Genomic DNA, 27,877 nt, shown 5'->3' on the forward strand with positions numbered 1-27,877 from the left:
GCTTGCCCTGATTGCGTTAGGGGAGTTTTCAGAAGATGATCAAAAGAGCCATCCTCAGAGTCCAAGTGGCAGTCACTCATTCTACTTTGAAGTGTCCACGCTTTGAAGTATGCCAGGGAGGGAAATGATATGCTGGTCAAATGAAAGGGCCCACAACTAAATGTAATCACAGACTGTCTCCCAGCATATCAGAAAAGAAGTTATATGCCATTGGGATCTTTGAGTCAGCTGTAGTAAGGGCGATTTGTTCAAAAGACGTGATACAACTGAAAGGTTGTAATAGGCTAATTACCTATCGATGGAATTCCATTAAATGCCTTGGATATGCAGAACAGTCCGTTCCAACCGATGTGCAGGCAACTTGAATATGCAGTCGCAGCCTATGGAAATATTTCTCCAGTTGTGAGTGATCCATCGTATAGCAGCAGAGCATCTGTGGACTGACGTGAACTGACTCACTCGAATTATATCCATCAATGGATTCATGAGGTCTATAAATATAGTTAATTACTTGCAGGGTGTAAATGTAAATGTAGTCATATCAACAGTTTTGTAAAGTAAAAGAAGTCATGACAGTCACTTCACTTGTGAACTAGCTTTTTGTGATCGGTTTTGTTGCCAAAGAGACACTTCGGCCAGTTTTTAATATGTGATGTGGTTTCTAGGGAGAAGAATGCGGTAGCAAATTGGCAACACAAATAACGTTCTGATAGTGATTTTTGACTCAAAAAGGCCATTCCGAAGCTCTTCTTTGGATGTTGTCTGCCTTTTCTCTGTCAAGATGACCCCACAATGCTTCAATAATGTTGAGGTCTGGGCTCTCGGGAGGATTCATCCCTCCATCAGACCTGTTGTCACTGATTTCCAGTCCACTTCTTGTGTCATTTGGCATTCCTCAGCCTTTTTTTCCTTGTTTCTCTTCGTTAAGAATGGCTTCTTGACAGCCAACCTTCCATGGAGACCATTTCTGACGAGGCTAATGAGATCTGATGAGGTCTCAGGTTTTCTGCCAGGTCTATACCGGATTTTGTTTCCTGTTTATCACATCACGTCTTCTTTTGTCCTCCACGGTATGCAACCGGCATTCCGACATCCCGCCATACCGACAGTTTGGTACCACCATTCCGACACTTGTTGGGAGCTGTCAGGGTCGGACTGGGAAAAAAAATCGGCCCTGGCAATTTTCCCCGGGACCAGCCCCCCCCTCAGTATTAATTAGTATCTCCAATCTAATTAAATAAAAATAAAAAACTATCACAGACCGCTCAGTCAATGGCATGTACCCATAGAAAAAATACACACACATCACACAACCTGACTATCCACTGCTAACAACCATGATCAGTAACCTACACAAACCCAGACACATAATGGCTCGGCAGCCAGCAATCGGATAAACCAATGAAGTGAATCAATCCTGTGAAAGATTGAAAACAAGTGAATGAAACCTGCACTCACCCATTATGAAGTTAACTCTGCCAGCCCCTCCATAACCTGCTCAGCCAACTCCGTGACGTCGGGTATGGTTGGTAACGTTACGGCGGCTAACATTAGCAACGAGGCTGCTAGGCTTGCTAAATCGGTAAGCATTAGGCTACTGAAGAAAGCTAGTCTTTTTAGCTACGTTATATTATCATCTTTCTTCTCGGCTATAAGTTAAGCTTTGTTTACGGCCACTGGCCCTAACCTGACGCCCTAGCTGTCAAATCACTGGAAGTTTTCACCGGAAGTACTCGCGCACACACAAAAGCTCTCTCCAGACATATCTTTCTTTCATTCCGCCCATATGAAATTTAATGCCGCCCAGATGAAATTTAATGCCACTCTTCGAAAATTGGCGAAATTTACGACATTTTATCTGCCGATGAACCCAAGTGTCCATTGTCCTGATAAAGATCTAGCCTACCAGCTGTTGTGAGGCTTCACTTTGACAGCATTCTCAGTGGTTTAAGGTAAAATAAATTGAGGCAATTGTCACAAAAACAAATAGCATCCGTTTTACACTGCCAAATGAAATATTGGCTACACAACGAGCCCCTCGTCAGCCCTCATCATCAGTAAATTTCCGAGTGGGTGCGATCAGTCTTGCTTGACTTGCGTGTTGGAATGTCTCTCTCTCGGGCATTTGTAGCTGGTGCAGCCCTATTATTGCATGGCGAGCTGTCCACGCGTGTGGTGCTGAAATCGCGTGTCGGAATGGTGGTATGTTGAAAAGAAAAAAATCATACCGCCATTCCGACAAAAGAAAAAATGAAATTCGGAATGACGGGACGTTTCATTTCTTAAAAAAATGTCACCATTCCGACAATTGAACGTCAATGTCGGAATGTCGGTATGTCGGAATGGCAGCATGTAACCGACCTCCACTTGTCCAGTTTCTGTAAATGTTTGAACAACATTTCACACACGCTGAGATAGGCCACATTTTTTTTTTTTTTTTCCCGGTAATGGCACTTTGAGAATCACCTTGTTGAGGCAAAGCTGTGTTATCTTTGGCATTTTCTGTAGCTGCAACTGAAGAAACTGGAACAAATAAGTCTTTGTGAAAGGCTGCTAGTAACAAAGTGCCTAAAGATACCATTTAAATAGTCTGTTATGTGTTAACACAATCCGTGTTCTTTCCTTGTGTTGGGGGATTTTTTTTTCATATATTTGAATGATTCATAGTTCAATTTTAAGTGGCTTAACAAACAGACTACCCATTCCTCTTAAGGTGAAAAGGACTGGACTGAAAATGAGCTGGCAATGCCGAATGGACATTTTCGAAAGACCTTCAGAAAGTCTTGAAAACAATTTTTTTCGAGACCACTTTAAGATCACAAAAAAAGGCCGAGTCCCTGGAAGCAAAATTCAAAGAAATAAGGGGCTCGAGACTTTAGTTGGGTGACGATGCAGTTTTCTCTTCTTGTATTGATTTCTCCCAAAGAAGTGAGCGTAAATGTCTTTAATCCTACTCCGAAGATGGTGTACCACGAACAAACAAAATAAGTTCAACTCAGCCGACTGTTCTACATGTGAAAGAAAAAGAAACAAAAGTTTTCTTTCACCTGTGGCACGAGAGGAGTCAGCTTCCTCGCATGGCTGCTTTTTTTCTCCGTCGGTGTGTAATTGCCTGTGAGAGTAAATGAATGAAGCATCAGCACCGCAGAGAAGTTCGGAGAAGTTTCGGAGAAACACATTACGTAAACATAGTCGATTGACCATGATACACACCCGGCACAAAATGTTGGTCTTCTCTATTTAACAAATAAAGGCTTTCCTTGGCATGAGGTCAAGCAGGTGCATTGGCTGCAAAGTGACAAACATGTCTACCTGACAGATTTGATATTTTTTTGGCCTCATTCTCCTCAACACTTGTGGGGAGTTTTCACGCCGCAGATAGCTCTGCTGCAGCAGTCAGTGAAGTTTGACAGAATGATAAATTGCCCTGACTGACTGTCAAGTTCTTATTCCCACTCCAACTGTTTTGTGTTTGCATTTTTCCCTCTCTCCTTCCTGCCAACCAGCAAACTGCCAGCTTATAATAAACGTTGTGCATCCAGTGAAGTGTGGCCATAAACTCTTTATTGAGACAATAATTTGGCTTTGTATGTGTGCTTTAAAAAAAAAAGTGCGTGCATCTTTTTTTCAATTAGAGGCAAACTGAAACGGGTTCCTGAAAAAATACCCGCGTTGTTTTTTTTACATAGAAGAAAGCATTATAACAAGCACGTCTGATACTTTGATGGCACACGCTGTTGGTGTTGACCATTCGAGGACTGTATCTCAGTTACAAGTTTAGAAAAAAACTAAAAAACGTGTGTGTATCCTTTCCGCCACTTCTCTTCCAGCAGCTGCTCCCCCAGGCTTCCAAATATCATTAAAACTGGGTCTGAATCAAGTTGCATGGTGAAATGAAACACATAGTAAAAACAGGAAGCACCATTAGTGTAAGCACGTTGTTATAATCCCAGGAGCCACTTGTAATTTTTTTTAATTCAGCTCTCCACATCTCTGCTGATTTTACCACTAAAGCTTCCAGTTACACGGGTGACATGTCAGCCTTTCACTGCCTACGTACAGGGCTGCGTTTCCTCACCACACTTTCATAGGTCATACGAAGGGGGGTCGAAATAGCCTTTAACATGGTCTATTTCAATCTGGTTCAGTTGTGTGGATGGCAGGGGAAATTGCTTTGATAAGCTTTTTCCATTGAGATTTGAATCCATGGGATAGAAGTGTGACCTTTGAAAGGGCTGACTGGAATACCAGAGTACATATTTGATTTTTTTCTTATGATAGGATTCAGCTGGGATGGATTTTTTTTTTCTCTGTCTCTCTCTTTCCAAGCTGTTACTGTAGATTCATCAATACTATGTATACATTGCTGTGCCTTTTTATTTAGGTGCATGAGGCATATCCTCCCTAAACAACACCCCAAGGAAAAAAGCCTGCAGCATCCGTCACCCTGACAGCTTACTACAGCATGAGCATTGGAGCTTACTTAAAACTGGATCCAACAAAAACTTGGTTGTGAACTCCGTCACATTATACAAGCTCGACTCACTGCTGCAAACCTTGAGTTATACCTACGATGTCGTGCTGAAATTTGGCAGCTCTTAAAGAGACACAAAGGAAGTTTGTGTCAATCTGCTCACCAAGAATTCAGTCTCTTACAGTTTGCAACTCATGTTCAGTTAAAAGGCTGGCACTTAAGCATCCTTTTTTTTAAAGGATTGGAGGTGAGAAATCTAGACCTCAGCTGTGCATTTCCAATATCAGATATCAAAGGCAGGAGCCATGCGTAACCCCTACAGCTGTTGAACCAAATTTAGCTGACTAAAGAAACGCTCAGAGGGCTGATGTTTTATCATGTCAGTAAAATGTAACATCAAGAAAAGACCAGCAAAACCGGAAAAATGTGAAATACAGAGTATATGATACATATATATGTGTGTATATCATATACCGTCAACATTCTCCAATTATTAGCTGACAGAAGGTAGCCACCTAGCATTTTGCTAACTCTTAACATAATCACTGATGCACACTGTGCAAAGGGTTTCTTTTTACTTGCTTCCTACTGTCACATTACCCCACTGACCGTTACAAGCCGATGGTACTTTAGGTCATTTCATTTCATTTTAAAGAGCTGTTTTTCTTGAAACACATATTTTCTGGTGTTATTTACACTCCATTGTGCAATAACAGTGGTGATAAACAGGGTGGATTATTATAGTAAATGGTGATGTGAATTGAATTATTCATCTACCAGAATCTTAGTGATGACGTCATGCAGATTTAAAATTGCACTGCACCATTTAGTGAAATTCACTGAAAAGGCTTTCTATAGTGGCCAACGACACCAGTATGGAAGGCCTCTAGTAGCTTATGCAGACAACAACTAACATTTTAGTTAGCTGCAGTCTGCAACTTTGACACTAGATGTCACTAAATATGACACATTGCTTCATTGAGCAATAACATATACTGTATTGAACAATATAAACATTTTTGTTGATGCTGATCCACAAAACAGAAACAATTTAGCAGTCCAGCACCTGAAACGATGTTTCTACCCTACCTGGTTCCCTACCTACAGTGCAATTGGTTAATCGGTATGATTCTGCCCCTACATCTGGCCCACACCTTGAGTTTGGGCCAGAATGCAGCAGTGCACAATGTAGCAGTGTGGGTTGTTCTCCATTTTCAAGAGTTAAAAGGATAAATTGATGTAGAAAACGCTGCTCTGTGCTATAATGGATTCTTCAGCAATGCCTGCCCTATCTGTATATTGCAGCCCTGAAGGAAGTGTACCCTCAGCTCCTCGACACAATGTGGGAAATTGCTTACTGCAACAGCATTTAGCCAAGCATCGGCACTGAATACGGAATTAACCTTGCTATGATTTCTTTAATTTGCTAGGAGTGACATCTCCCTGAGGTGAGAAGTGTCTCTGTCAGTTACTCAAATATCTCTCAGAAAGCTCTTACACACGACTCCGGTTAGGTCCCTTGACGGTTCTCCGTTACTTACACCGACAGTAAAAGCTCCTTTTTTTTTCTGCCTACAAGATGTTGTGTGTGTTTTGTTTAATTTAATGCCAAGACAGAGCATGCAACTTATAAGGCTTTCCAAACTATAGATCAAGGATGGTGTTCTTGGTTAATGGCCTCCATGACCTTTGGAAAGCCCCCATTCAAATGTAATCGATAGGAACACCATTTGCAGCAGGGGCAGGATGTTGCAACTAGATCCTGCATGGAAGTAATGTATTGGATTTCATTTATTAAGAAAAATTGGAACTTATGTAATTTTTTTCTTTTGTTACTGGAGCATCTTGCCTCTATCAGATGTAAGATTGTATCTGCTTAGGAAAAAGCTCAGTCATTAGATATGCATTCTAACTTAAAACACATTATTTTACAGGTATTATTTGTCATTTCAAAGCTACTTTGGATAGATAAATGAGGAAATATTCTGTTTTTAGTTAATATATTCAGGGGGGGGGGGCATTTTTACAATGTTGTAAAATTTTGGCTTTTATAAATTCAAAGATTCAGTGAATTGAATTAACTTAAACTCTCAGTTAAATCTGCTGTGTCGTATTTGAAGAAGGTTAATTTGACCCAATCATCCTTTTATGGCAACAGGACCATCTTTTGGATGTCTGTGATGCAAAAACTAATTTGGGCAGCAAACACAGGGACAAGGAGAAAGTTAAAAGTTCTGCAATGTTTGCTCCATTCACTGAGTGCAAAAGACGAGTCTTCACTGCACCGGCCTGCAGTTAATTTCCTTTTCACTGTATTCTGGTTGATTGATCGGCTTATGTGCTACTTGACGTTGATACCAAAAAATACGATGGCTGTAGCTAACTACGTTTTTCTGATTTACATCATACACTACGGTATTACTGTAACAATTAATCATTCACCTCTTCAACTTTACTGGACAATGTATTGTATGAGCTCTCATTAGTGAGGGAATTTATAGAGTAATTTCAGCCACACAGTCATTACTGTGAGTACTGTGGGGCTTTTACCATAAAACTGATTCGGACACATTACTCGCATAAATCATTTGATTAAGCTTAATTTTTTAGTATGATTGTATAAAAATCTTTTTTTTTTTGGTTTGCAACTCATAAAAAGTAAGGAAATAGAAATGGAGTGCATCAAAAATATTGTTTAAGCGAATAGTAAAGAGGAAATGTGCGACGTAAGGGCTTGATAAAAGGCTGATTTAGCTAGCTGGTGTGTTTGTTTTTTTTTGCTTCAGAATCTTAGATTTTATGTAATAACGGTGTAATTATTTGTTATCCCACTCTCAACCTGATACAATGGGTCTTGGACGCTTGACAAATACAATGTATTTTGATTGTGTTTCTTAAAAGCAGCATTGTGTGACTTTGTTAACAGCAGTTCACACTTGGAAGCTAGAAGATTTAGTCCCACTAGTTAAATTAGAGGTATACAAGAGTCATAAATGCTCTCACCCGCCTTCTCATGGCTTGCTGTTTTTGTAGAGCCTTGAATTTAGTATAAAGGGAAGCTACGTAAGGTTTTTTCACAACAGCCATGTTGAAATAGATTGATTTTAAGATTCTTTTACTTTTCTCAAAGGCAGACTTGGTCTGTGTATCTCTCTGCTCCTTTTAGCTGATCCAAACGCAGGATAAAAAGTCTAGTTGAGACAACCTTTAATTTTGGTGCTTTGATGAGATAGATAAAGTGTTATATGGGGGGGATTAAATCTACTTCATGTTCAAATGTATTCTCTCCTCTGTCTCTTTAATTACTTTATCCACATTGATTAAAAGGGACTCAAACGGAAAAGGGGCTGACATCCCATTTAAGAGTTCCCGGGCATTGAAAGAGAGGTCATGTTACAGAAGCGTTTCATTCTGAGGCCCACAAACACAAGTGATCGCTGATTTCTAAATGAATGAGATGTGGTGAATGATTACTGCAAAAAAGGTCCAGTGGGTCTCCCAGACCTGTGCTGTTTGTTGGGGAACCACTATTACATGTGTTACTGATCCTGATTCATCCTTTATTTCATTGATTACATCTGCACTTCACTTGACATGACCAGCCAAACTGTCTTCCATGTTAATGAAATCCCTGTTAAGCTGCTCGGGCTATTTCAGCTGGATTTATACTTAGACGTGGACTGAAATATCATCTTATCTGTGATTTGAACAATTTGCATTTGTTCCTATTCAGAGTTTTCACTGCGTCTTTTCTCTGCTCCATATCTCCATGTCCTCACCGTTCAGTGATACAGAATATGCAGCTTATATCTACACTGTCTCAATATTGGACCAGATGCAGGCATCTGAATCTTTAAACAAACTGGCGGGAGGAACTGAAAGATAAAATAAAAAAGGGAAGAAAATGGAAAAAGGGCAGAGGTTTCTTTTCATGTGGCATGATCAACCAAGCGCAGGTGAGCAATTTAGCACCCATTCTCTTCATCTAAAAGGTCAACTTGCTAGAGGCGGCCACATTAAAATGTCCTCTGATACTTCTTAATTCTAAAGCATCATGCAGCATTATATAACTCAGAGGATGTAACTTTTTAAATGAACTCTTAGTGCCACATAAGGCTTTACTTTTAAGGTTAATGACAACAAATTATTTAGGACTATGGTCAGGACTATGAGGTGATCACTAAGCCTTTAACGCTGAAAGAGAAGAAATAATTTTCTACTTCCCCGACATAGCTATCACCTCAGCCTACTCCTATTTATTAACGCCTCTCAATTTCCGTTAATGGCTGCATGCTCGGAGATCCATTTGGGAGTATGATATACCACAGCAGTCTTCAAATGAGTGAGCTGAAGATAAGAATCCATGCTGCGGAATATAGTGCAATCAGCAGTATATTGCAAAAGAAAATAACACAGCATGATTAATCGAATTATTCTCTTCACCAAATGATGCGCTCTGTGAGGTGACCTGCCAAAACTGCATGTACAACAGGTCTCGGGTCGCCTCTTTAGTCAATCCCAACAGTAATGTTTTTTTTAACGGCAATACAGGGTTTGTGAACAGTGCAAACTGTTGGTAAATCTGCCCCTCGACGTGTTGCAGAGTTCATTCAATGCTACCCGAGGCCCTGACAAATGTTTTCCAAGATGTTCTTTGACACTGTTAAGCAGAAGCTTATTTTTCTCTGTCATCATCTTGTTTGAATCTCACAGTACTTGACTCCTTTCAAATTTTTATTTGTTTTTTATGATGGTTGTAATTTTCAGGCAATAATTCTTTCAATGTGCCCTATCAGACGAACTGCTCCCCACTGGCAAATGGGTGATTGATTGCGTTTCCTGCAGTGTGTAAAGGAACGACTGTGTCTTCCTTTGGAAACCGCAGCACTCGATTCAGCCATTTGGCAAATGGTGTTGGAAGCAGCATGAATACTTAGCCTCGTGGGTCAATGCTTTTGATTTCATTGCCCTACTAAAACACACAAGTGCACACAATGGATTTCTACATCTTGCATATCATAATTTCCCATTGCAGTGAAATACAGCGCTGCTGCACATGCAGGGTAGTGTTTAGGTCAACCGTTTACTGGAATTATTTAGTGTATGCCGGAAAGGACGGTGGGTTGTGAGGCGGATCAACTGAAGGGCTTTGAGTCTGCGGTTCTTTTACAAAACGGAAGAAGATAGATAAAGTTTTAGTGACTTCTATCAGAGGAGACATCACAGAGTGCTTCCGGACGATTAAAATACAGACGTAACAGATACAACCCTGCTGTATATGTTCTGATCCCTTCACTTCAACGAGCCAAAGAGCAACCACTAATTGCCCGTAATATTCAGGCATTTATTAAATGAATACATCTGATTTTAGTAGAGTTATAAGCATTCAGCATGAGCACTACTAACATACCTGAAAGTGACTGTACATCTGAACATTTCTCTTTTTCTATGGACGAATAATATGAAAACAGACAGTGGCTCATTGTGCAGATTAACCACATTTGTCGTAAAACACTGACAGGGGTGAGTCTGTTTTTTTGATCTGATGCCCCCGTCATAACGTACACGGAAATGTCTTTGTGCCCGTGCCTTCTGAGACAGTCACAGATGAGAATTCAAATGACAAGATAAATAAGATGAAGGACTTCCATTATCATAGTCATAATGATTACCTGTGTAACCGCCGCCATGGTTAGCATACGGTGGGAAGGAAACTGGAAACATCTTAAAGTCAGGTGATTTATCGATCCATCCATTCCCCCTGCTTTGTCCTCACATGAATCTTTTTTTGCTAAAAGGATCACCTCGACTTCCACTATTCCTTTTAGGTCTCCATCCATACAATTGCTGAGCCTTATCAAGAGAGCATAATGTTATGTAATTCTGCTAAAACAGTGTGTCATGGAGGACATCAATCATTTCTGAATATGTTTGATTTCAAAGGCATCAAAGAGACACATTGTGCAACAAAAAACTCATTTACCATGGTGACTAATTAAATTTACCCATGTTAATGAGTCTTCATTAAAACCATTCGCTATGTCGCTAACATCTGCAAAGAAACCTGTATGAAAAGATTGAATAACATTGAATTTACATGAAATCATCACTATCATAGTGATGCTGTGTCCTTGTTAGGCGGGTTTCTCAGGGTAGAAGTTCTGATGTCTTCAGTATCAAGAGGCAAAGTAACAAAGGAGATTGAAATCAATGAGGCTGAAGACAATCATCTTTAGTGGAGAGTTTTCTGTAACACCGTGCACAGGATCATGCCCGTGATGTATGTCAAAGAACAAAGAAGCCTTCACATGTGTGTGCAAAACAACACGTCTGTCTTCAGGTTGTGTTTTTTCCAACATGTGGTTTCTTTCAGGGCTGACATATATCAACACATCGATATCTAAAGGTAAATACCGTATATCTCAGCATTGCACCATCTCAGTGTGGCTCAAGCGTTAATCAGGTCTGGCTTCTCCAAACATGCCATCGGCCCTCATTTGTCTCATTTATCTAAACGGGGTGCTAAGATGTGATCTAATCCACGTGTGAGTAATAGATTGTGGAGAAAGAAATTTCACTTCAACCAGCTTATAAAAGAGACTTACCTGTTCTGTCAAACGGATGATGCCTCTAAACTTGGAACTTGTACCATGCCGTACCTCTCGATTGAGTGCTCTGTTTTTTATCATTATGTGGTCAAATTCTGATAGGTACGATTCAAAAGAGTAATTCATTTACGACACAGAACCAGCGGTCAGGCTTTTCACAAACGCCTGTTACGTCCGACATCAAACCTGTGCCGCACCATTCGGTCCTTCTAGTCACTCCCAGGACTGCACTTCTCCTCCCACATCTCTGGGATTAAGCCCAAAAAAAAAGAAGAAGAATTAATGAAATAAATAAATAAATAAATGTTAACCCACTGGACTGCCACAGAAAATAGCAGTTTATGTTATGTGTCTATCTTAACGCTCTCTTGGTTTATTAACGGGTCTGTTTTTCGAACGCACCCGGCGCTTGTTCGTGGATCGGCCTTTTAAGCACTATCTGTCTTTTTGTCTGCTGTTTGTGTTGCCATTAGTATCTTTGCCAGGACTCTTGCACTCCATTGTTGACACCACAACAATGCGAGAAGAGACCGGGAAGCTCATTATCAGCAGGACCTTCAGTCTAGAGTTTATTTTCTTTTTTTGTAGTAGTAGTAGATAAAAAGCCACTAGAATAAAGAGGAGGCATTTCATAAGAATTCATCTCATTCCCAGGGAAGATTGGCTGCACACAGTGGAAGTATTTCCACCCCTGAAGCATTGATTGTCTTGGTTCTGTCTTCTCTTTTATGAGATATTGCTGAGTCAGTGTGAGGTCTCCGTGGCTTTGTGAACAGAGTGTTGAGCTCAGTTTTGCTTGATTATGCACTCTATTTGATCCCCGTGCCTTCCAAATCTGGCCACGCATCTTTTATCCCAAACCCCCAGTACCACCCTGAAAAGTTTTGCATAAACAGATTTCACACTGAGCGTCACTGGGCTGGAAATTAATTGTGGTGGAGTGAGATTCTGCGACAGTCTCTGTTATGTGTGTGCAGAGCAGCCCTCTGAGACCCTGTAACAATTTGTCATACAAACACTCCCACACAAGCACGGAGAAAATAGCCATTGTCAGGTTATTTATTTATTTATCTCATTTGTGAACTGGTAATAATGTCCGATATGACCATTTAACACATAACCATTTCCCTATTATTATTTGTAACCACCTTAACAGCTGTAACAGCGTTAGTATTGTTAGGGATTTGCATTTCAAGTGAAAATGCTATTCAAATTCCCCACCTCCCCATACATCCAAAGCTAGTCGCCCTTATCACAACACCTGTTTATTGTGCTATCGTGTTCTTTAGCGAGGCAATGCTGTCAGTAACATTAGGCTAAATGTTTCATACATTGTCACACGTCACAAACGGCGTCATACATTAGTTAAAGAGAAAAAGAAAGTGCACCGGGAGCCTTTATGGAGTAAAATAGCTGTCAAAAATGTTTGTGTGCAATAACTAGAAATGTGTGCATAATTTAGAAATGCATGCATATGTTTCGATGTTCGTGTGCATAAACTAGAAATGCATGCATAAATGAGTCCAACAGTTTTGACATCAAGAATTACGAGTTACGAATTACGAGTTACGCATGCAAGTTCTCTTTTTTTTTTTTAAACTTTATTAGTAATTCAACAAAATAATAGTTTACAAATGTGAGCATAACGCCAAAAAGAAGATAGCCAGGGGGAGCATAGGAATAATAATAAAAAGAAGAAGATGACCTTCATGATGCACTTACAACAAGAAAGCTAATGAACACAAAGACATGTGTGCCAAGGAATCTCTTGTAACAAAAAAATAAAAATAAAATAAAAAATTAGGAATTATGACAACAGTTCGTCCAAAATCCCAAGTTGGGAACAGGCCCATATAGTTGTTTTTGCTTTTTTATTACGCATGCAAGTTCTCTGCCGTGACTTTACTGTCAAAAATACGTCATCACTTGTTGTCATATGAACTGTTGTCATAATTACTTATTTTTTTTATTTTATTTTTATTTTTATTTTTTGTTACAAGAGATTCCTTGGCACACATGTCTTTGTGTTCATTAGCTTTCTTGTTGTAAGTGCATCATGAAGGTCATCTTCTTCTTTTTATTATTATTCCTATGCTCCCCCTGGCTATCTTCTTTTTGGTGTTATGCTCACACTTGTAAACTGTTATTTTGTTGTATTACTAATAAAGTTTAAAAAAAAAAGAACTTTTATGCGTAACTCGTAATTCGTAACTCCTAATTCGTAACTCCTAATTCGTAACTTGTAATTCTTGATGTCAAAACGTTTGGACTCATTTATGCATGCATTGAATTGCCAAGCACTTTGAATTGCCCTGTGTATGAATTGTGCTCTATAAATAAAATTGCCTTGCCTTGCCTTGCCTTGCCATTTCTAGTTTATGCACACGAACATCAAAACATATGCATGCATTTCTAGTTTATGCACACGAACATTTTGACAGCTATTTTACTCCAAAGAGCCTTAGTCTTACATAATAGTACCGCTCGTGGTAAACTTAATGGCATGCTAGCTTTAGCTGGAAGAGTTTGCTCTGAACAACACTTTTGTTTGTGTTTTTGAAAGGAGTTCCACACAGCAGCAGCTGTGGGCTGTCACCCTGCATGTTTCCTCTCATTGGAGCACCTTTAGCATCTAAACTCTCAATGCTTGCTATGGAGATAAAGTACTCTCCGCTTATTGGTTCAATGGTGGCCGGCAAACAGCTCTGCACATTACTGCCCCCTTGTGGTAGAAGTACCATACTACTACCAGCCATTGGTTAAATCAGTGTAACTCCATAGCAATACAGTGGCCACAGAAACTATTTGATTTGTTATAGTTCAATGACTGTTTGAAAAATTTTTCAGATCATTGCCCGTCCCTTGTGAGTAGATTCGATTTTTTTGTTGTTAATTGGAGGACTGGAGTGCAGATGTTTCAGTTTTTAGGTGAATTGCGCTCCAGCCAGTAACCTGGTCATGGTACTCTGCCGCTCTTGCCTTTTGGCACCGCCAGCTTACTCTAAAACTCTGACGTGTGCATTGAGCCGTCAAATCTTGTCTGTCTTCCAGGAGGTAGCTCTAACTGCATGCTGTGGAGAGGAACAAATGATGAGTGGTTGGCTGGGATACACCATTATTTCCTGCCACCATATCAATATAATTAGATCAATGCACTGCTGATCCACTGCTATTTTAGAATGCGCGGAAGGTAATCAAGACTTCAATACGATGCCTAATTGTACTGAAACTTCTACTCAGGCTTAAGCTTTAAAGCTGTTTAGCACAAATGAGAGTTTTCCAAAGGCTACAGAAAACCTTGTGGTATAGATTGTGTCAGAGTATCTGTTTGTGTGCTGTGACTGGATTCAATTTAGACATGTTGTAAGTACTCTGTTTTCCTTTTTTTTTTTCCTTGTATCTCCAGGCAGGAAGTATGACAGTGGTGAATATCTTAACATCACCGGCATCACGAGGGACCAGGCCGGAGACTACGAATGCAGCGCTTTAAATGACATCGCCTCTCCCGACACCAAAACTGTAAAAGTCACAGTCAACTGTAAGTATTGCACACTGACCTTGCAACAAATAAATGAGAGAATGGGACGGCCTGCGGTGATACCAGAGCCACGTCCCTGATGGTGCACGTCAAGAAAGTACACCCTCAACAAGTTTGAAAAAGTAGAAAGCCGGAGGTTGAAGTTTCTTAATATTTAATGCGAGAATTCCCTTTTTGTCCGCGCATGTAGGTGATTAATTCACGCGAAGGAAAGGTCTGACTGTTCTAAGCACTATTCCATTATGCAGGTAATGAGTCTTTCAAAAATGTGAGGAGAGCGTAATGAGGAGCCAGGGCATTAATGAATGATACTGGGCTTTAGCTGTCGTGGTCACATGGAATTCGCCACCTGTAAAAAGGAGCTGGAATGGCTGCTTGACAATTACAGCCGTTCCCTCCCTCTTTAAAAGTACTCCTCTACTTCACTGATATTCATGAAGGTCTTTGCATAGATGCCCTGTGCTAAATCTCTCTTTTGGCACAGCTTATCAGCCAGTCAGCGAGAGATGAAGGGAGGAGGAAGAGTGAAAGAAAGGGAAAAAAAGAAAAAGCGGCTCCTCTTGGCCCACTTATTGAGTCATATTCCGAAAGCCAATCATGCGATTATTTTTATTTTTTTTTCATTCAACTTTTGAGAAATTGGGTTATTTTTATTTCTTACACAGTTTTGACGACTGAAAATTTGAGTTTAGAGAGGATGGTTCTGCATTCCCTCCTCTCTGTGCTTAGACAGGGCTCGTTCTGGCCTCTTCATAAAACCGAGTTTAGCTGCCATTATTTCTGCGTAATGCCCGGCTCTAATGAGCTGAACCTGAGGGAAGTTGTTATTTATAGCTCGATTGAGATGCGGGTTCAAGGATGAAAAGTGCTCTGACAACTGGCAGTGTCTCTATGTTTCAGAACAAAGGAGATGATTCTCAGTGGTTGATAAGGCACGTCCCAGTCAGATGCTGAGTTCTAAAGTGAGACAGCAGGGGTTTGTCAGTTTAGTATCCAAACAGAGTCGGATGATTAAGAAGACTTTTCCTTTGCTGTCAGACAAACTCATTGCGACTTGAGCGCCGGAGCGAAACTTTGAGTGGGAGCGTGCTGAACTTGGTCAAGTTTTTTAGGCAGTCAGAAAACTGACAGCTGGAGAGCCGTCCCTGTTTCCTCTTCGGTTTCTCTTCCAGAGGGGACAGATAACTTTTTGGTGACTATTCTAATGTCATTCTACGAATCGGTGTGAGGAAAATCATCGGCATTTGAGACGTTCAGGTGCTACGAGTCGGTGAAGAGACGGTGAATTTGTAGGCTTCGATACTATTAGCTCGATTCTTTCATTGGAAGCTCAAGAACAAGCCGGAGGAATCTCAAGTTAAATAAAGTGTTTATTGGTGGTCACACGTCAAGCATATCAGCGCTGGGCTCAGTGGAACAGAGCTCCCGCAGGAAATCCGTCAGATTGAGCCTCGATTTCCGGGTATCTTTTGCATTTTATAGCCTTATAGGTTGGACTCACACTCGACCGAGTATGATTGGACATGAGTAGGTTCAACCTGCTTCGTCATGTTCTCTGGATAAGCCAAACGATGTGTATATGTGAATCTTGCACCTGCTTTCCCAGGCTAATTGTTTTGTCTCACTATGCCTGGATCACTTAAGGTCATCGTGGACTAGTTCATTCATAATGTCTAAGAACAAAGCCAATTTTAACAATACTTAGATCTTTCTCGAGGGCTTAAACGCTCAGCATAACTGCCAATGACCTTCTTGGAAACGCTGTATGATGTGATACGTAAAGCAGCCAGTCTGTTGCACGCGGCTATCAACATCAGCAGCGAGATGCTGAGTGTCTGCTTTGAAATGAGATTTGAAAAGTTGATGTCAGTTGAAAATCATCACGTTAATAGGGTTTGTCGAAAGAATAAAGTGACAAGGCCTTTTGTGGGGTCGATGTTAATGCATTTTTAAATGATCCGTCGGCTCTTAAAAGGGCTTTGTGAACTCGAGAGTTAGGAGAAATATCACGATCACTCAAGTAATGTCATAATCCTGCAGCTATCAGTAATTGTTCACCGAGGTGATGGGTGTGGCTGCACACAGTGGTCATTTCTGCCTCGCCTTATTGCTACAGATATATCATTATTTTTGGTCTGCTGTTTGAACCATTTGACTCATTTGTCAGACATATCTTGCTTCATACATGAAAGTTCCCCTATTTCATTGCAACTGCAAAAAAAAAAGCCTAAATAAACAAAACAGAAGAACGTCGGTGCTTTCTGCCTTTAAATAGCAGCAGAGAGTCGTTGGGCCGTGCAGTTTAGTCGGTTTTAAAACTTTTTTTTTTTCTTTTTTTCATTAATTACCTCATCCCTCTTGTTCCTGTATGGCAACTGGTGACACATGTGCTCATTTCCAAAGATAAGGTAGCAGAATAAATGAATTAAAGTTGTCCATTGGAGCGGCTGACTCGCCACAGCAGGCAGAGCTTGTGCCAGCTGGTGGCCTCTCTTCGCTGCTTCTTCGAAGTCGTGGCGCAATTCTCCCTCTGTGAAGTAGAAAGAGAGGCATTTGGATCACATCCTCATCTATTGTACATCATCCATGCTCTACTGTCACACATTAGGCTGCATTCACGAAGCACCCGGGGTCTCCGTGAGAGCCGAGTGTGCCAAACCCCGAATTAAGATAAAGAAGTTAGCTTTTGCTGAATGTCAAACAAGAGAGGATGATTACACAGCAAGGAGCAAGAAATTAACTATTAAGAATAATACACTACACGGACACATGCTCTTACAGCTGTTTTACTTGGCTGAAAAACATCAGGCTCTCGACTGTGTAAAGGTTCCCTTTGGGGATTGTGCAGGTGCAGTTTTACTGTGTCAGTCAGTTTTTAATTTTTGTTCGGAGGATAAGCTTTTTGAGGTACCGCAAGAAGGGGTAGCCTTTCTATTTTTTGTTAGAAAGGTCTGAGTGATGTAAGCGCATTCATCGTGGTGTGCATTGACCCTCACTATAGCATTAGCATTGATCCGCTGCTTTGCTTGCTAATAGCGGCTCAATGAAATCAAGTTATAAAGATCAATTAGTCAAGTCTGCACTACTTTCCTTTTATCGTTTTAATAAGACAGCATAGGACTGAGTGGCACTGACATTTCATGGGTTAAGAGTTTAATTAAATATGTGCAAACAAGTTCCTTCAAAACAATGTCTTTTTTAAAGCTAAGGGTGCAGATGACCTATGGGCTAATTGCAGATTAAGTCTATTAATTAAAGTAGGCAAACCAAAGTAATGAAAATAAAATTAAGCCTAAGCATGTTTGCAGTTTTAATAACAACAGACCGCTAAGCCGGCCATTTGGCTTTCTATGATATGGTGAGTTAGAGACGGAAGAATTGAAGCATTGTCACCGTGCAAGTGTTAAGTCCAGTTCTTGTGACCTCAGCTTGAATTTTTCGAAAGCTCAAAAGACCCATTTGATTGAATTAAAGACAAGCAGCCTTTGAGGGCTGCTTGTCTTTATACTTCTGCTGATAAACGGATGCCGATTGAATACTTTCATCAACTCAACCTGAATGATGGCAGTCACCCAGAAGGTCGCAGTCGAATCAGATTGGCTGAGGGGCTCCGCTTTGGCCGAAAGATATTTCAGCTGGGATTTTACCCGATGAAATTTGATCTCCGACCTACTTTTCCAATTTACATATTCATCTTCACTGCAGGTGGGTACCGTTATTGGCTGAAATTCTCGCTGCACAGTGTGACTCAAAAGCATAAATATCACATCTAGGTGGCTGAGTGTGAGGGATGAATGAGAAGGAAACCGCCGTGGAACACCTCCACCTGAGATGAAAAGCCAGCGTTTGATTAATTAATGAAGCCACCCAGTTGCAGAATGAATGCATGCATCTACAGATGGAACAATCACAGCAACGCGCTCCCATGACATGAAATCAAAAGGTGCCTGACCTTGCTTGGCAGTTTACGAAGCTCGTCCCCTACAGACAGAGTTCTCTGCTCTGCACAGCATCGTGTTGCAAGACGGAATTTGACAGTCTGTGCAAATTTTTTGACACACGTGAAAGGAACAGCTGACTTTTGCTGCATTTCACCTTCCAGTTTCAGATGTCTCAAAAGAAGTTGTCTGAAACCACACCAGATGCTTATATTTCTTTTATACGTTCGTGCAGTGATGACAAAGCTACCACAAGTCACTTTTCAGAAGAGTATAAAGAAGACAGGTTAGTTCAAGCCATGTTAGCCATGTAACTTGAATTATTGATGCCGGGTAGGAAATCTTTCTTTTTGTAGTTATGTTGAAGCGAACGTTTTCATAAAGTCGCAGCCGATCTCCTAGAAAAGTTAGGAGGTTTCTGGCACCTCTCATTCAAATGTTACAACGCAACAGTCTTTGCTGGAGTTGTGATTGAGTTTGTCTGACACAAAAGAAATGATCTTTGTTTTTAGCCATTTCTTCATCTACAGTGAAAGAGCCTGTATGGTTTTGTCTCTTCTTTTCGTGATTTAGGTCAGAGGTTTAAACCAGAGGCAGACATCTCTCTCGCTTCAGCCTTTTTTCACCCTCATGGCTCAGTTTCGCTTGCCTTGTAAAGTGAAACTGTGCCCTGCGTGCTTTAGAGCGTGCCAGCCATTGGTACACCTCCTTCCTCCTCCAGCACCCAGCAGCTGTGGATTCAGCTCACACATTCACCTTGGCTGTGTTTATAAAAACAAGAGCACTTTTTTTTTTTTTCTTGCTCGCAGTAATTGGCCAACTGAATTGTGATCACCTTAATTAATTATAAGCTGCACATTAGATCTGCTGTAAGCAACTGCAGCTATAGAATTGATTGATATAATTGAAATGCAGGAGCATACATCTGTGAATACTTCTAATTCCTTCCATCACCTTGTCTTTTGTTTGCCCCTGTCCTGCCTTTTCCCCTTAATACCCTCATCATCCGGGGCTATTTGGAATTCAGGCCCTGCCCTGATAGATACACCCACGACATACTCGTCTGACTCCGCTGACAGAGTTGTTCTGGGGAGTCGTGACCGCTGAAGTTAAATAAGCGGCTAAACCTGTTTACTTGACACGACCGTCCAATATTACAATGTCAAGTAATGACGACAAAGTAAACACCTATTAGTGGGGTGTGGGCTTGTTTGCAGAGCATTTTGCTAACAGTAATTACAGACTCTTAATTGGTGCAAAGTTGTTAATTTACTTTTGATAAAATGCAGTCCCTACAGGCCGCATGTGTGTCCAGGCCGAGTGCAGGAGTGGGTTGCGAAGTCGGATCAAAAGTGGAGGAGATGTTCATTCCACAGCTCAACAAAATCTATGTGGCATTGCGAGTGTTTTAAAATGAGGCACAAAGTCACACTTGAGCATTTGTCGACAGTTTGGAGCATCCATTGAAATTCCGAGGCTTACAATTCAAAAGAGAAGGCTTCCTAAAATTGGATTGTGATCCAATCGTAAGTAGCGTTAAAGCCAGTGCCCTCAAGCTGTTTGGATGTAAATCCATCTCTCTACATCTCTCCCAAGCTCTCGTCTTGATTGCTATTTGGATTCCTTGCTGCATGAGGGGCATGAATAAATGAGCGGAATCTTGATCTTCTGCAGAATAAATGTACTGCGTCAGAATACCTTTGACACAAAGTGACTTCTTTGTTGTGCGAGGTCTGCAGTTCTATTGACTGATCTTTTAACTTGTATTGTTGAAAAAATGGAAAACGTGTTCAATCACAAAGGCTTACATAAAACTGTGGAGCATGTTACACATGTTTACACAAGTGGAGATGACCTTCTGAACCCTTACATCACTCCATTAATTATATTTCCATATGTCCCCACTGCGCCATTGTCTTCCCCAAAATGCCCGATTGGCTTGTGTGCATCTAGGCAGACTGATGGGGATTTGTGTACCTTGAACCATTACGTCTTAAATACAGATAATAGATTGAATCCTTGCCGTCGCTCTACACAGTCCGGCACACTAAGTGGGTTATTTATATGCCTTGCATTGTATAAAATGAAGGAACACAATGTCCCTTCGCCGTTCTGAATAGAAATCTCAATGAATTAATAAATCCTGGCAGTGGAACCATTCTTGACTGACAAAAAAAGCAGGACAATGAAGCCTACAGATGGCAGTGGGGAACAGTGTCTCTGTGTGTAAGCTGACAAGTCATGCACTGATGAGCCCATTCCTTAATTGCAATGCAAACTCATTTTCATATCTGGCTGAAGAGGTAGGGTTATTAATTGATCTTTTAATTAAAAAGCCTGCGTTCTCCGGGTCCTCTTGGCAAACAATGATATGTACCTAAATAAATCATATTCAGTCTAGGAGCACACCAATTCATCATCAATAGTCACACGAGGATGCCTTAAGGCATGCAGCTCAGTGAAGCCCAGCACATCAAGGTGGGACGCTCCCCGAACAAAACCCGTCCATTAGTGTCAGACTGGGAGAAGGTCACACTTTCTATTTAACATATTTGTATCTGTCCACCTTGTGGACACATGTGAAGCAAAATCTCCGTTGTGTGGACAAGCTCTGGATAATGCAGATGCAGTCGAAGTCAATTTGCTATCGACCCACAAGTGGCCATTTGTCACCCTCCGGGGGCCTCGCGGTGCTCATTTTTCTGTCACGCCCGCGCTATTCCTGGACCCAACCTCTCACCCCCATCTGGCGGAGTCACCACGACTCAGAGCGTGATTTACAGCACCGCCACGGCATTCTCCAGACACTAAATTACCTGGATTATTGAAACTTCGTGATTTTTACGGCACTGCTCTGCATTTCTGCTGGTAGATTTGCGCAATATATGAAGATTAAAGATATGCCAGCAAGTTGAAATTGGAATTATTAGATTAGATGGATTTTATGGATTTTATGGTCGTGATCTGTCTTAACAGATTCGAGTGCCAAGATCCAAATTGGAAGGACTTGATATTATTGATATGGATATAAAACTATAGCATTCAGGACCACCTGCAAAGCTATGGAAGGGCTCATTTTCTCCATTCCAAAGTCAAACAAAAGGCGAATGACTGCTTTTGAAATGTTCTCTGACTGGCTCTTAGGATAACACAGATGATGATCTTGGACTCTTTTCATGGTAGTGTCTCTTCAGTTTTGATACTGAAGATTAATCCTATATTTACTGATCCAGCTGTACATTCCGATACCAGAGTATCTGCACTTGGACATTATTATGAACATTATTGTTGCTGCTGTTGTTGATATTGTGAAAGTGTATGTGAGAATGCATTAAACCAAAGAGCACTTCTTTTTAGGAGAGCAAAACTAAAAATGTTTAAATCTAAATCATCTAATATTATGGACCTGTGATGGGAAACTGGAAACTCTTTGTATGTAGCTATAAATAAAAAGTACATCGTGCTTGTACTTGTTCCAGTAATTCACTCGGACCCCAGCCAGCACAAAGGGAAAAAGAACTGATTTAAAAAAAATTGGTCAGCTTTACTCAGTAAGGCAGTACACAAGAATTATCCTTAACCGAATATAAAAACCATGAGGATCATATCAGTTTACGGCAATAATAATCACTAGGATGAGGTTTGTCTGGCATTGGACATGAGTAGATGAACGTGATGCATATGCCAACCCAAGCCCTTGAATAAAGCTCCATTCAAAGCTTCAACTGTGTCTCATCATGTCTCGTGAAGAGAGTAGAAAGAGAATCCTTTCATTTAGTTAAGATAAAAAAAAATTTTGGTGAGCATTTCGAATATAATTGTCATGGAAACTAACATCTCTCATCTTTCATCCGAAGCACGGCCCCCTTTGGGGCGTCGGGGTTCTCCACGGGTGCACTGAAGCTTACCCTGTAAGAAACACCGGGCTCGCATACAGAGGTCTAAAGATCATTTTTCCACGACAGATGATCGTCCAATATGATAAAGTCGAGCAGCTTCTCTGTATTTCCAATCACCGCACCCTCAGCCCTTTCCCTTCAATGCTTCAGCAAGTGTGTGCCGTGTTGGGTTTCCTCTGTGGTTGTTGGCATTATTCTGTATGACGCCACAGAACTTGCACTAGTCCGCACATTAGCTTTTTTTCTCTCTCTCTCTTTAGCTTCGTTTCCGCTAAATGTGTCATATTCAAATAGTTAAAGTAAACGAAAGACCAGACTATGTCATTTAGTCATTCAGCCAGTCATCATCAGGGAAAGTTTTGCTCTGTTTTGGAATCTTGTCTTGTCTTGATGACGCTGTTTTGAATTTTTGATTCTACGTGGGTATTCTTGAGGACAATTCCAGGGATTTTTCTTCTTCCTGTAGTGACCAGTCTGTAACAGAGTTGGCACGCTTAGTTGAACGGTGTCTCTTCGTGCTACACTCTTTGAACGACTTCGTGGCATATCAAGCATCGTGCCTTTGAACCAACACTCATGGCAAAATATTTTAAAACCTTTCTCTCGGTTAGAAATGATCAACTTTTTCTCTTTTTTAAGGCATTCATCTTCAGTCTGTTCCTCCCAACATATCTCACCGGGAGCGTTTCAGTCCAATCTAAATGCAGACAGCACTCAGTGAGACTGTGAATTTTTTTTCATTTGCCTCAAGATTAATTAACCGGTTTATTAGATATTTTTTAGACCGTTTTATTTTCATTTGAGAATTTTATGGACTGGATTAAATGGTCCAATGGGCGCTTCTGGCTGTATTTCGCCCGTGTGTGGTGTAGAAACTGGGGATTTCTGTACAATTCTAAACCCTAACCCAGTGCCATTGTTAAAAATGAGTTGTCCGATGGCCAATAGTCGATACCGTCTGGTTTTATCATTTATTTCTCTTTAACAGAAGGCAGTTTATAACAAATAGCCAAAAAATTGCAGCCCTTCAATGTGCTATCTTTGAAATATCACAAATGAATTCCTACAAAAACAAAAAAAAACAGTAAGAACTTTCACTATTATTGCCAAACAAATGTCTTTTCAGTGCTCACGTGGCCCGACAAAAAGATTTGTGCCTAACAAAATTGAATGCGAATAAATCTTGTTAGTTTCAGGGCAAAGTTAATGCGGCACAGCCAGGACACTCCGGATAAATATCGACCACCGTCGTTGGTTTTTATCTCTTGACTCAAGATGCGCTGAGTTAGCAATCTGCACTCACTGCGTTACAAACGGCCTCCCGCAGAAGGTTAACGGAGCAGTGCAACCTCTGCCTTTATGTCTAAACTCAAAGATTTCGGAGAGACAAAAATTATATATTGTCCTCATGTAGGGACTCATGGATTTTTATTTAACTTACATGCTCTGCAACAACATTTCAGCTGTAGGGTTAACTTGCATCATAACATATGTATAATTAGGAAAAAAAGTAAAAAAAAGTTACTGGATCCTTGTGTGAATTGATGACATCAGTCTGATCTCTTATCAGTGAATAACATCAGGATCAGAACCTGACGCCAACACTCCATCTGTTTATCAGCAAACTCCTTACAAAGTGCAGCAAATGGATACAGATGAAGTCTTTTGGCTGATAACCTTCTGCTTTTAGAACAGCAGCCGTTCTCCTGGGCTCACAGTGTTCGAGTGGACGGTAGATTACCCCAGCCAGACTCGTCTAATTTCCTTGTCAGGGATTTAACTACCTTCTGAGAAAGGAGATGGAACCAACATAACCATAAACAGAGGATGCTTGGAGTGAAATGAAGAAAACAGAGCTTGTTTGGACAAATTGCTGATCCAGTTGGTTAGAAATGGGAGGGCTGTCACTTTCATCCAAATGAAATACGGCAGCCGCATGAAAGGAGCACATTCATAGAGGTAAATTTGTCTGTGGTTTTATGTCCCCGCGTTTTAACAAAAAAAGTTACAAGCTCTATGTGTGAGGTTACAAGTATTGACACACCTGCCTGGGCCACCGTGTCCACTGTTCTGGTAACTGTGCAGGACAACAGCCAAGTCTCCCTCATGCGTTCAGAGGCCTCAGATAATCAATGGCCCAGCACAATGACACCAATGGAGGATTACGAGGACTTACTAAGCTGCTGTCGGTCGGCATGCTGCATTGATTTAGTCATATTTCCTACTGATTTATATTTCTGTGCTGCAGAGTACTGTTGCAATTGTCTGTCCTTGTTCCCTTTCTTTTCTTTCAAGTATTGTTATGGTCCGCTCGAGTGGGTATTGTTAATTGCCAAGCACAGGCGCTGCCTTGTCATAACCTTCAACAGCACTCTTTAGTTGGAGACTGGTGGGGTCTGCGGCTCTTTTTGCGAGTTGTCTTTAAGGCGGGGTTAGGTCGATGAAAGTCTAAAGCAATCTGCAAAGTTTGAACGGATCTGTGACGTCTCGGGAAGCAGAAGGTTGTTAAACACGAGCGCACATACCCGCACAGCATGTGCAGTCACCAAGTCAAGGTCTACTAATACCCCCCTCCTTTCCCTTGTGTGATAGCCAACAGTTCATACATTGATAAATGAACAGTAAAAGCTCAAGCATACCCAACGCTCTGTACACTATCCCAAGTCCTTGGTATTATTCAGCTGAGCCAAAGAAGAGGAAAATATACCGTAGGTATAATTGGCACCAATATGCAAGGAGAGAAAATCCACATAGACCAGTCATGTGAATGTGGAGGTTGGTAGAAAGGCATCCATCATTGCAGAGCTCACTGTCACCTCCCTGTGCTTCTCTTACATGACCATCCACCACACACACAAACACGCACATGTGTCTTTTTCCTCTTGCACAGAGCTGTTGCTTCTCACCTCATCCATCCATGCTGACTCTCACAGGCTGGATATTACCACCCTGGGCCCACGCGACTTTCTTTTAATTTAAACCAATTCCAGCTCACAAAAGTGTTTACATGTGCCATTCAGAGGCACGACAGACCCGATATACCACATCCCTGAAAACGTACGTCCCGACTATCACCATCTGTCGGGTGAAACTGGCTACTGTATTGTTTGCAGTTTAGTGAATTAGGTGGTTGTTTTGGGAGGCTGATGCAGCCCTTGCTGAGGTCATTTGTTTGGAACACCTCAAAATGCAATTGAAAGTAGAGGTTTGGAGGCATTTGGCCAAGAATTTCCACTGGATACAGGCCACAGCTCTGACTGACAGGTCGTTCTGAAAGCCTCATTGTCGGTATTATGAATAGTCTCCACCTCAGTTTCAAACAGGGCTGAGTAATTTACTTCTAGATGCAGACATTTTTTTTGTTTTTTAATCAGAAACGGTATGAATGACAAAGTAATTTTGCCAGCATTGTCTGTCAAATGGATGTGCGTCCGCTCGGGCGTTCTGAACACTTGCGTTGTTTGTCAGGATTTGGCAAGTCAAGCCAATTGAGCTCTGTGTCACAATGACTGGTTTCCGCATGAAATCATAACATTCATCTAGATCTATAGGGATTGGGGCTGCTTACAGCTCACACCGCGTGTCCTCTTTTTCTTTAAGAAGTCTTTTTTTTTCCATTTACCCACCATTAGTTTAAGAGCGAAGTCTTGCCCTCGATCATGTTTTATAATTACAAGATAAAACAACAAATGAGACAATTATAACGGTGTGAGAATTCTTTGTTTGAATATTTGGCCATTTTGTTTAATTTAGCAAAATGCTATTATGTTATGACTGTATAAGATTAATGCGTTCATTTCTTTCAAGGCATTGTTACTAGAAGCAGGGTAAATACTTAAAGTACCGGAGGAGCGGGTTGCTCTGGAGACTGCCCATATGCAAAGCTGCCTTCATGACATTGCCAAAGAGATTTACACCACATTTCAGCACATGAAAGGAACCTCATTTTGCATTCAAAGGACCTGCCTCAACCAGTCAGTCTTTGAACTTCCATTAAGCTATTTATCACCATGCCGTGCAATTCATTTCACTCTCCTAACACTGAAGATGGGGTGCCCGTTCCCCTTCCCAACTCAGCCTCAGCAGACCCTGAGTGTTGTGTTTACTCCATGTAATGTGTGAATTGGCCCGAATGTCAGAGGTTGTCAAGTTCAACAAGCCCCCTTTTCACCAAAGCTCTGCTTCTGAGCATCGCTTTAACATTATTCTTAATAGTATCCCCATACTGATGATAGAGCAGAAATTCCTCACTTGGTTTCGGCTGAGATTATCTTTATTTCCTCCAGTTGCCCCATCCATCCACGAGATGAAGAGCCACCAGGTCGGTCTGGGACGCACGGCTCTGCTGCGGTGCGAGGCTGCTGCTGTGCCTTCTCCTACGTTCGAGTGGTACAAGGGGGAGAAAAGGTGAGCCTTGTCTGATTGTTTGTTCTCTGTCGTGACTAAATGTAATTGCATCATCATCCCTTTGTCTCCTGGATGTACTGTAGCTGCTCAGTGTAGTAGCTCCTCGGTGGTTAACTGTCAGCTTGAGTTTCTGCAGAATTTAGAGTGTCATCCAAACAGACTCTCAGCTTGCATTTTTTTCTTTATTAAATAGTTTTGCAGCTCTACATGATAAGTATGGTAACAAACACTTTGTGATTGTGCTAAATAACTCCTTAGGGTTAGCTGGCACACCAGAGATTTATTCTAAATATGTTTACTTTCAAAGTGAATTTTTGCACATAAGAATGCAGGCTTCCATTATATAAAGAGAACCAACCCTTAAATATACAGTAACTAAGGAGAGAAAAGACCTGTGTGTGAGCCCTCAGGTTAGACATCCAGCGCCACACCAGCTTCAGTTGTTGTGGATTATTCTCAGCACTTATGAATGCAATTTGGCAGCCTGCAGTGCACCCATGTATAAGGTCCAGCAACAGATACCAGTGGCAGGTAAACTTAAATCCTTTTAAGTCTTATGACTGAATTGATAAAACTCGAGCTGCTGATGCAAACTAATGTTTAGCATAATTTAAAGTGAAAATTGAAAGATAGATGCCATTGAATTTACAAATTCAGTGTTAATTTTTTCTTTTTTTTATATAAAAAAAAGCACCATCGATGAATTACATTTTTGCACTTGAACTCGTGCTCTTCCTGTCCTGAAGTCATCATCGGACCTCGTACAATAGAGAGCGGCAAATCGCAGTCAAGCTGCTTTGTTTTGATTCACAGGCGTCACAGAAGGTACGGTGAGCACTGAGGGTCACATCACCGGAAACATCGAAAAACACAGAGCTCTGATTTAAATCTCTTCATCCACTAAACCCAGTCCTTTGCTGGTGTTAAATGTGGACCCTGCCCACTTCAAAGTGAATGTATACAGCTGATATGTCTGGCTCTAATAAGTTCTATAAATGTAAACAGTTTTTAGA

At 41.0% G+C, this 27,877-nt stretch overlaps 1 protein-coding gene across 2 annotated transcripts in view; it reads left to right on the forward strand.

Annotated features, from left to right (window-relative positions):
• negr1 (neuronal growth regulator 1) overlaps positions 1-27,877 on the forward strand; it is a 151,588-nt gene that overhangs the window by 64,814 nt on the left and 58,897 nt on the right. For both annotated transcript variants that reach the window (XM_075485502.1, XM_075485503.1), the window contains exons 4-5: positions 14,489-14,620; positions 26,744-26,864. In XM_075485502.1, the coding sequence (XP_075341617.1) occupies positions 14,489-14,620; positions 26,744-26,864 (253 nt within the window). The remainder of the gene's footprint in view (positions 1-14,488; positions 14,621-26,743; positions 26,865-27,877) is intronic.

This window comes from Odontesthes bonariensis, chromosome 15, assembly GCF_027942865.1.
Source record: "Odontesthes bonariensis isolate fOdoBon6 chromosome 15, fOdoBon6.hap1, whole genome shotgun sequence".
Taxonomy (NCBI): domain Eukaryota; kingdom Metazoa; phylum Chordata; class Actinopteri; order Atheriniformes; family Atherinopsidae; genus Odontesthes; species Odontesthes bonariensis.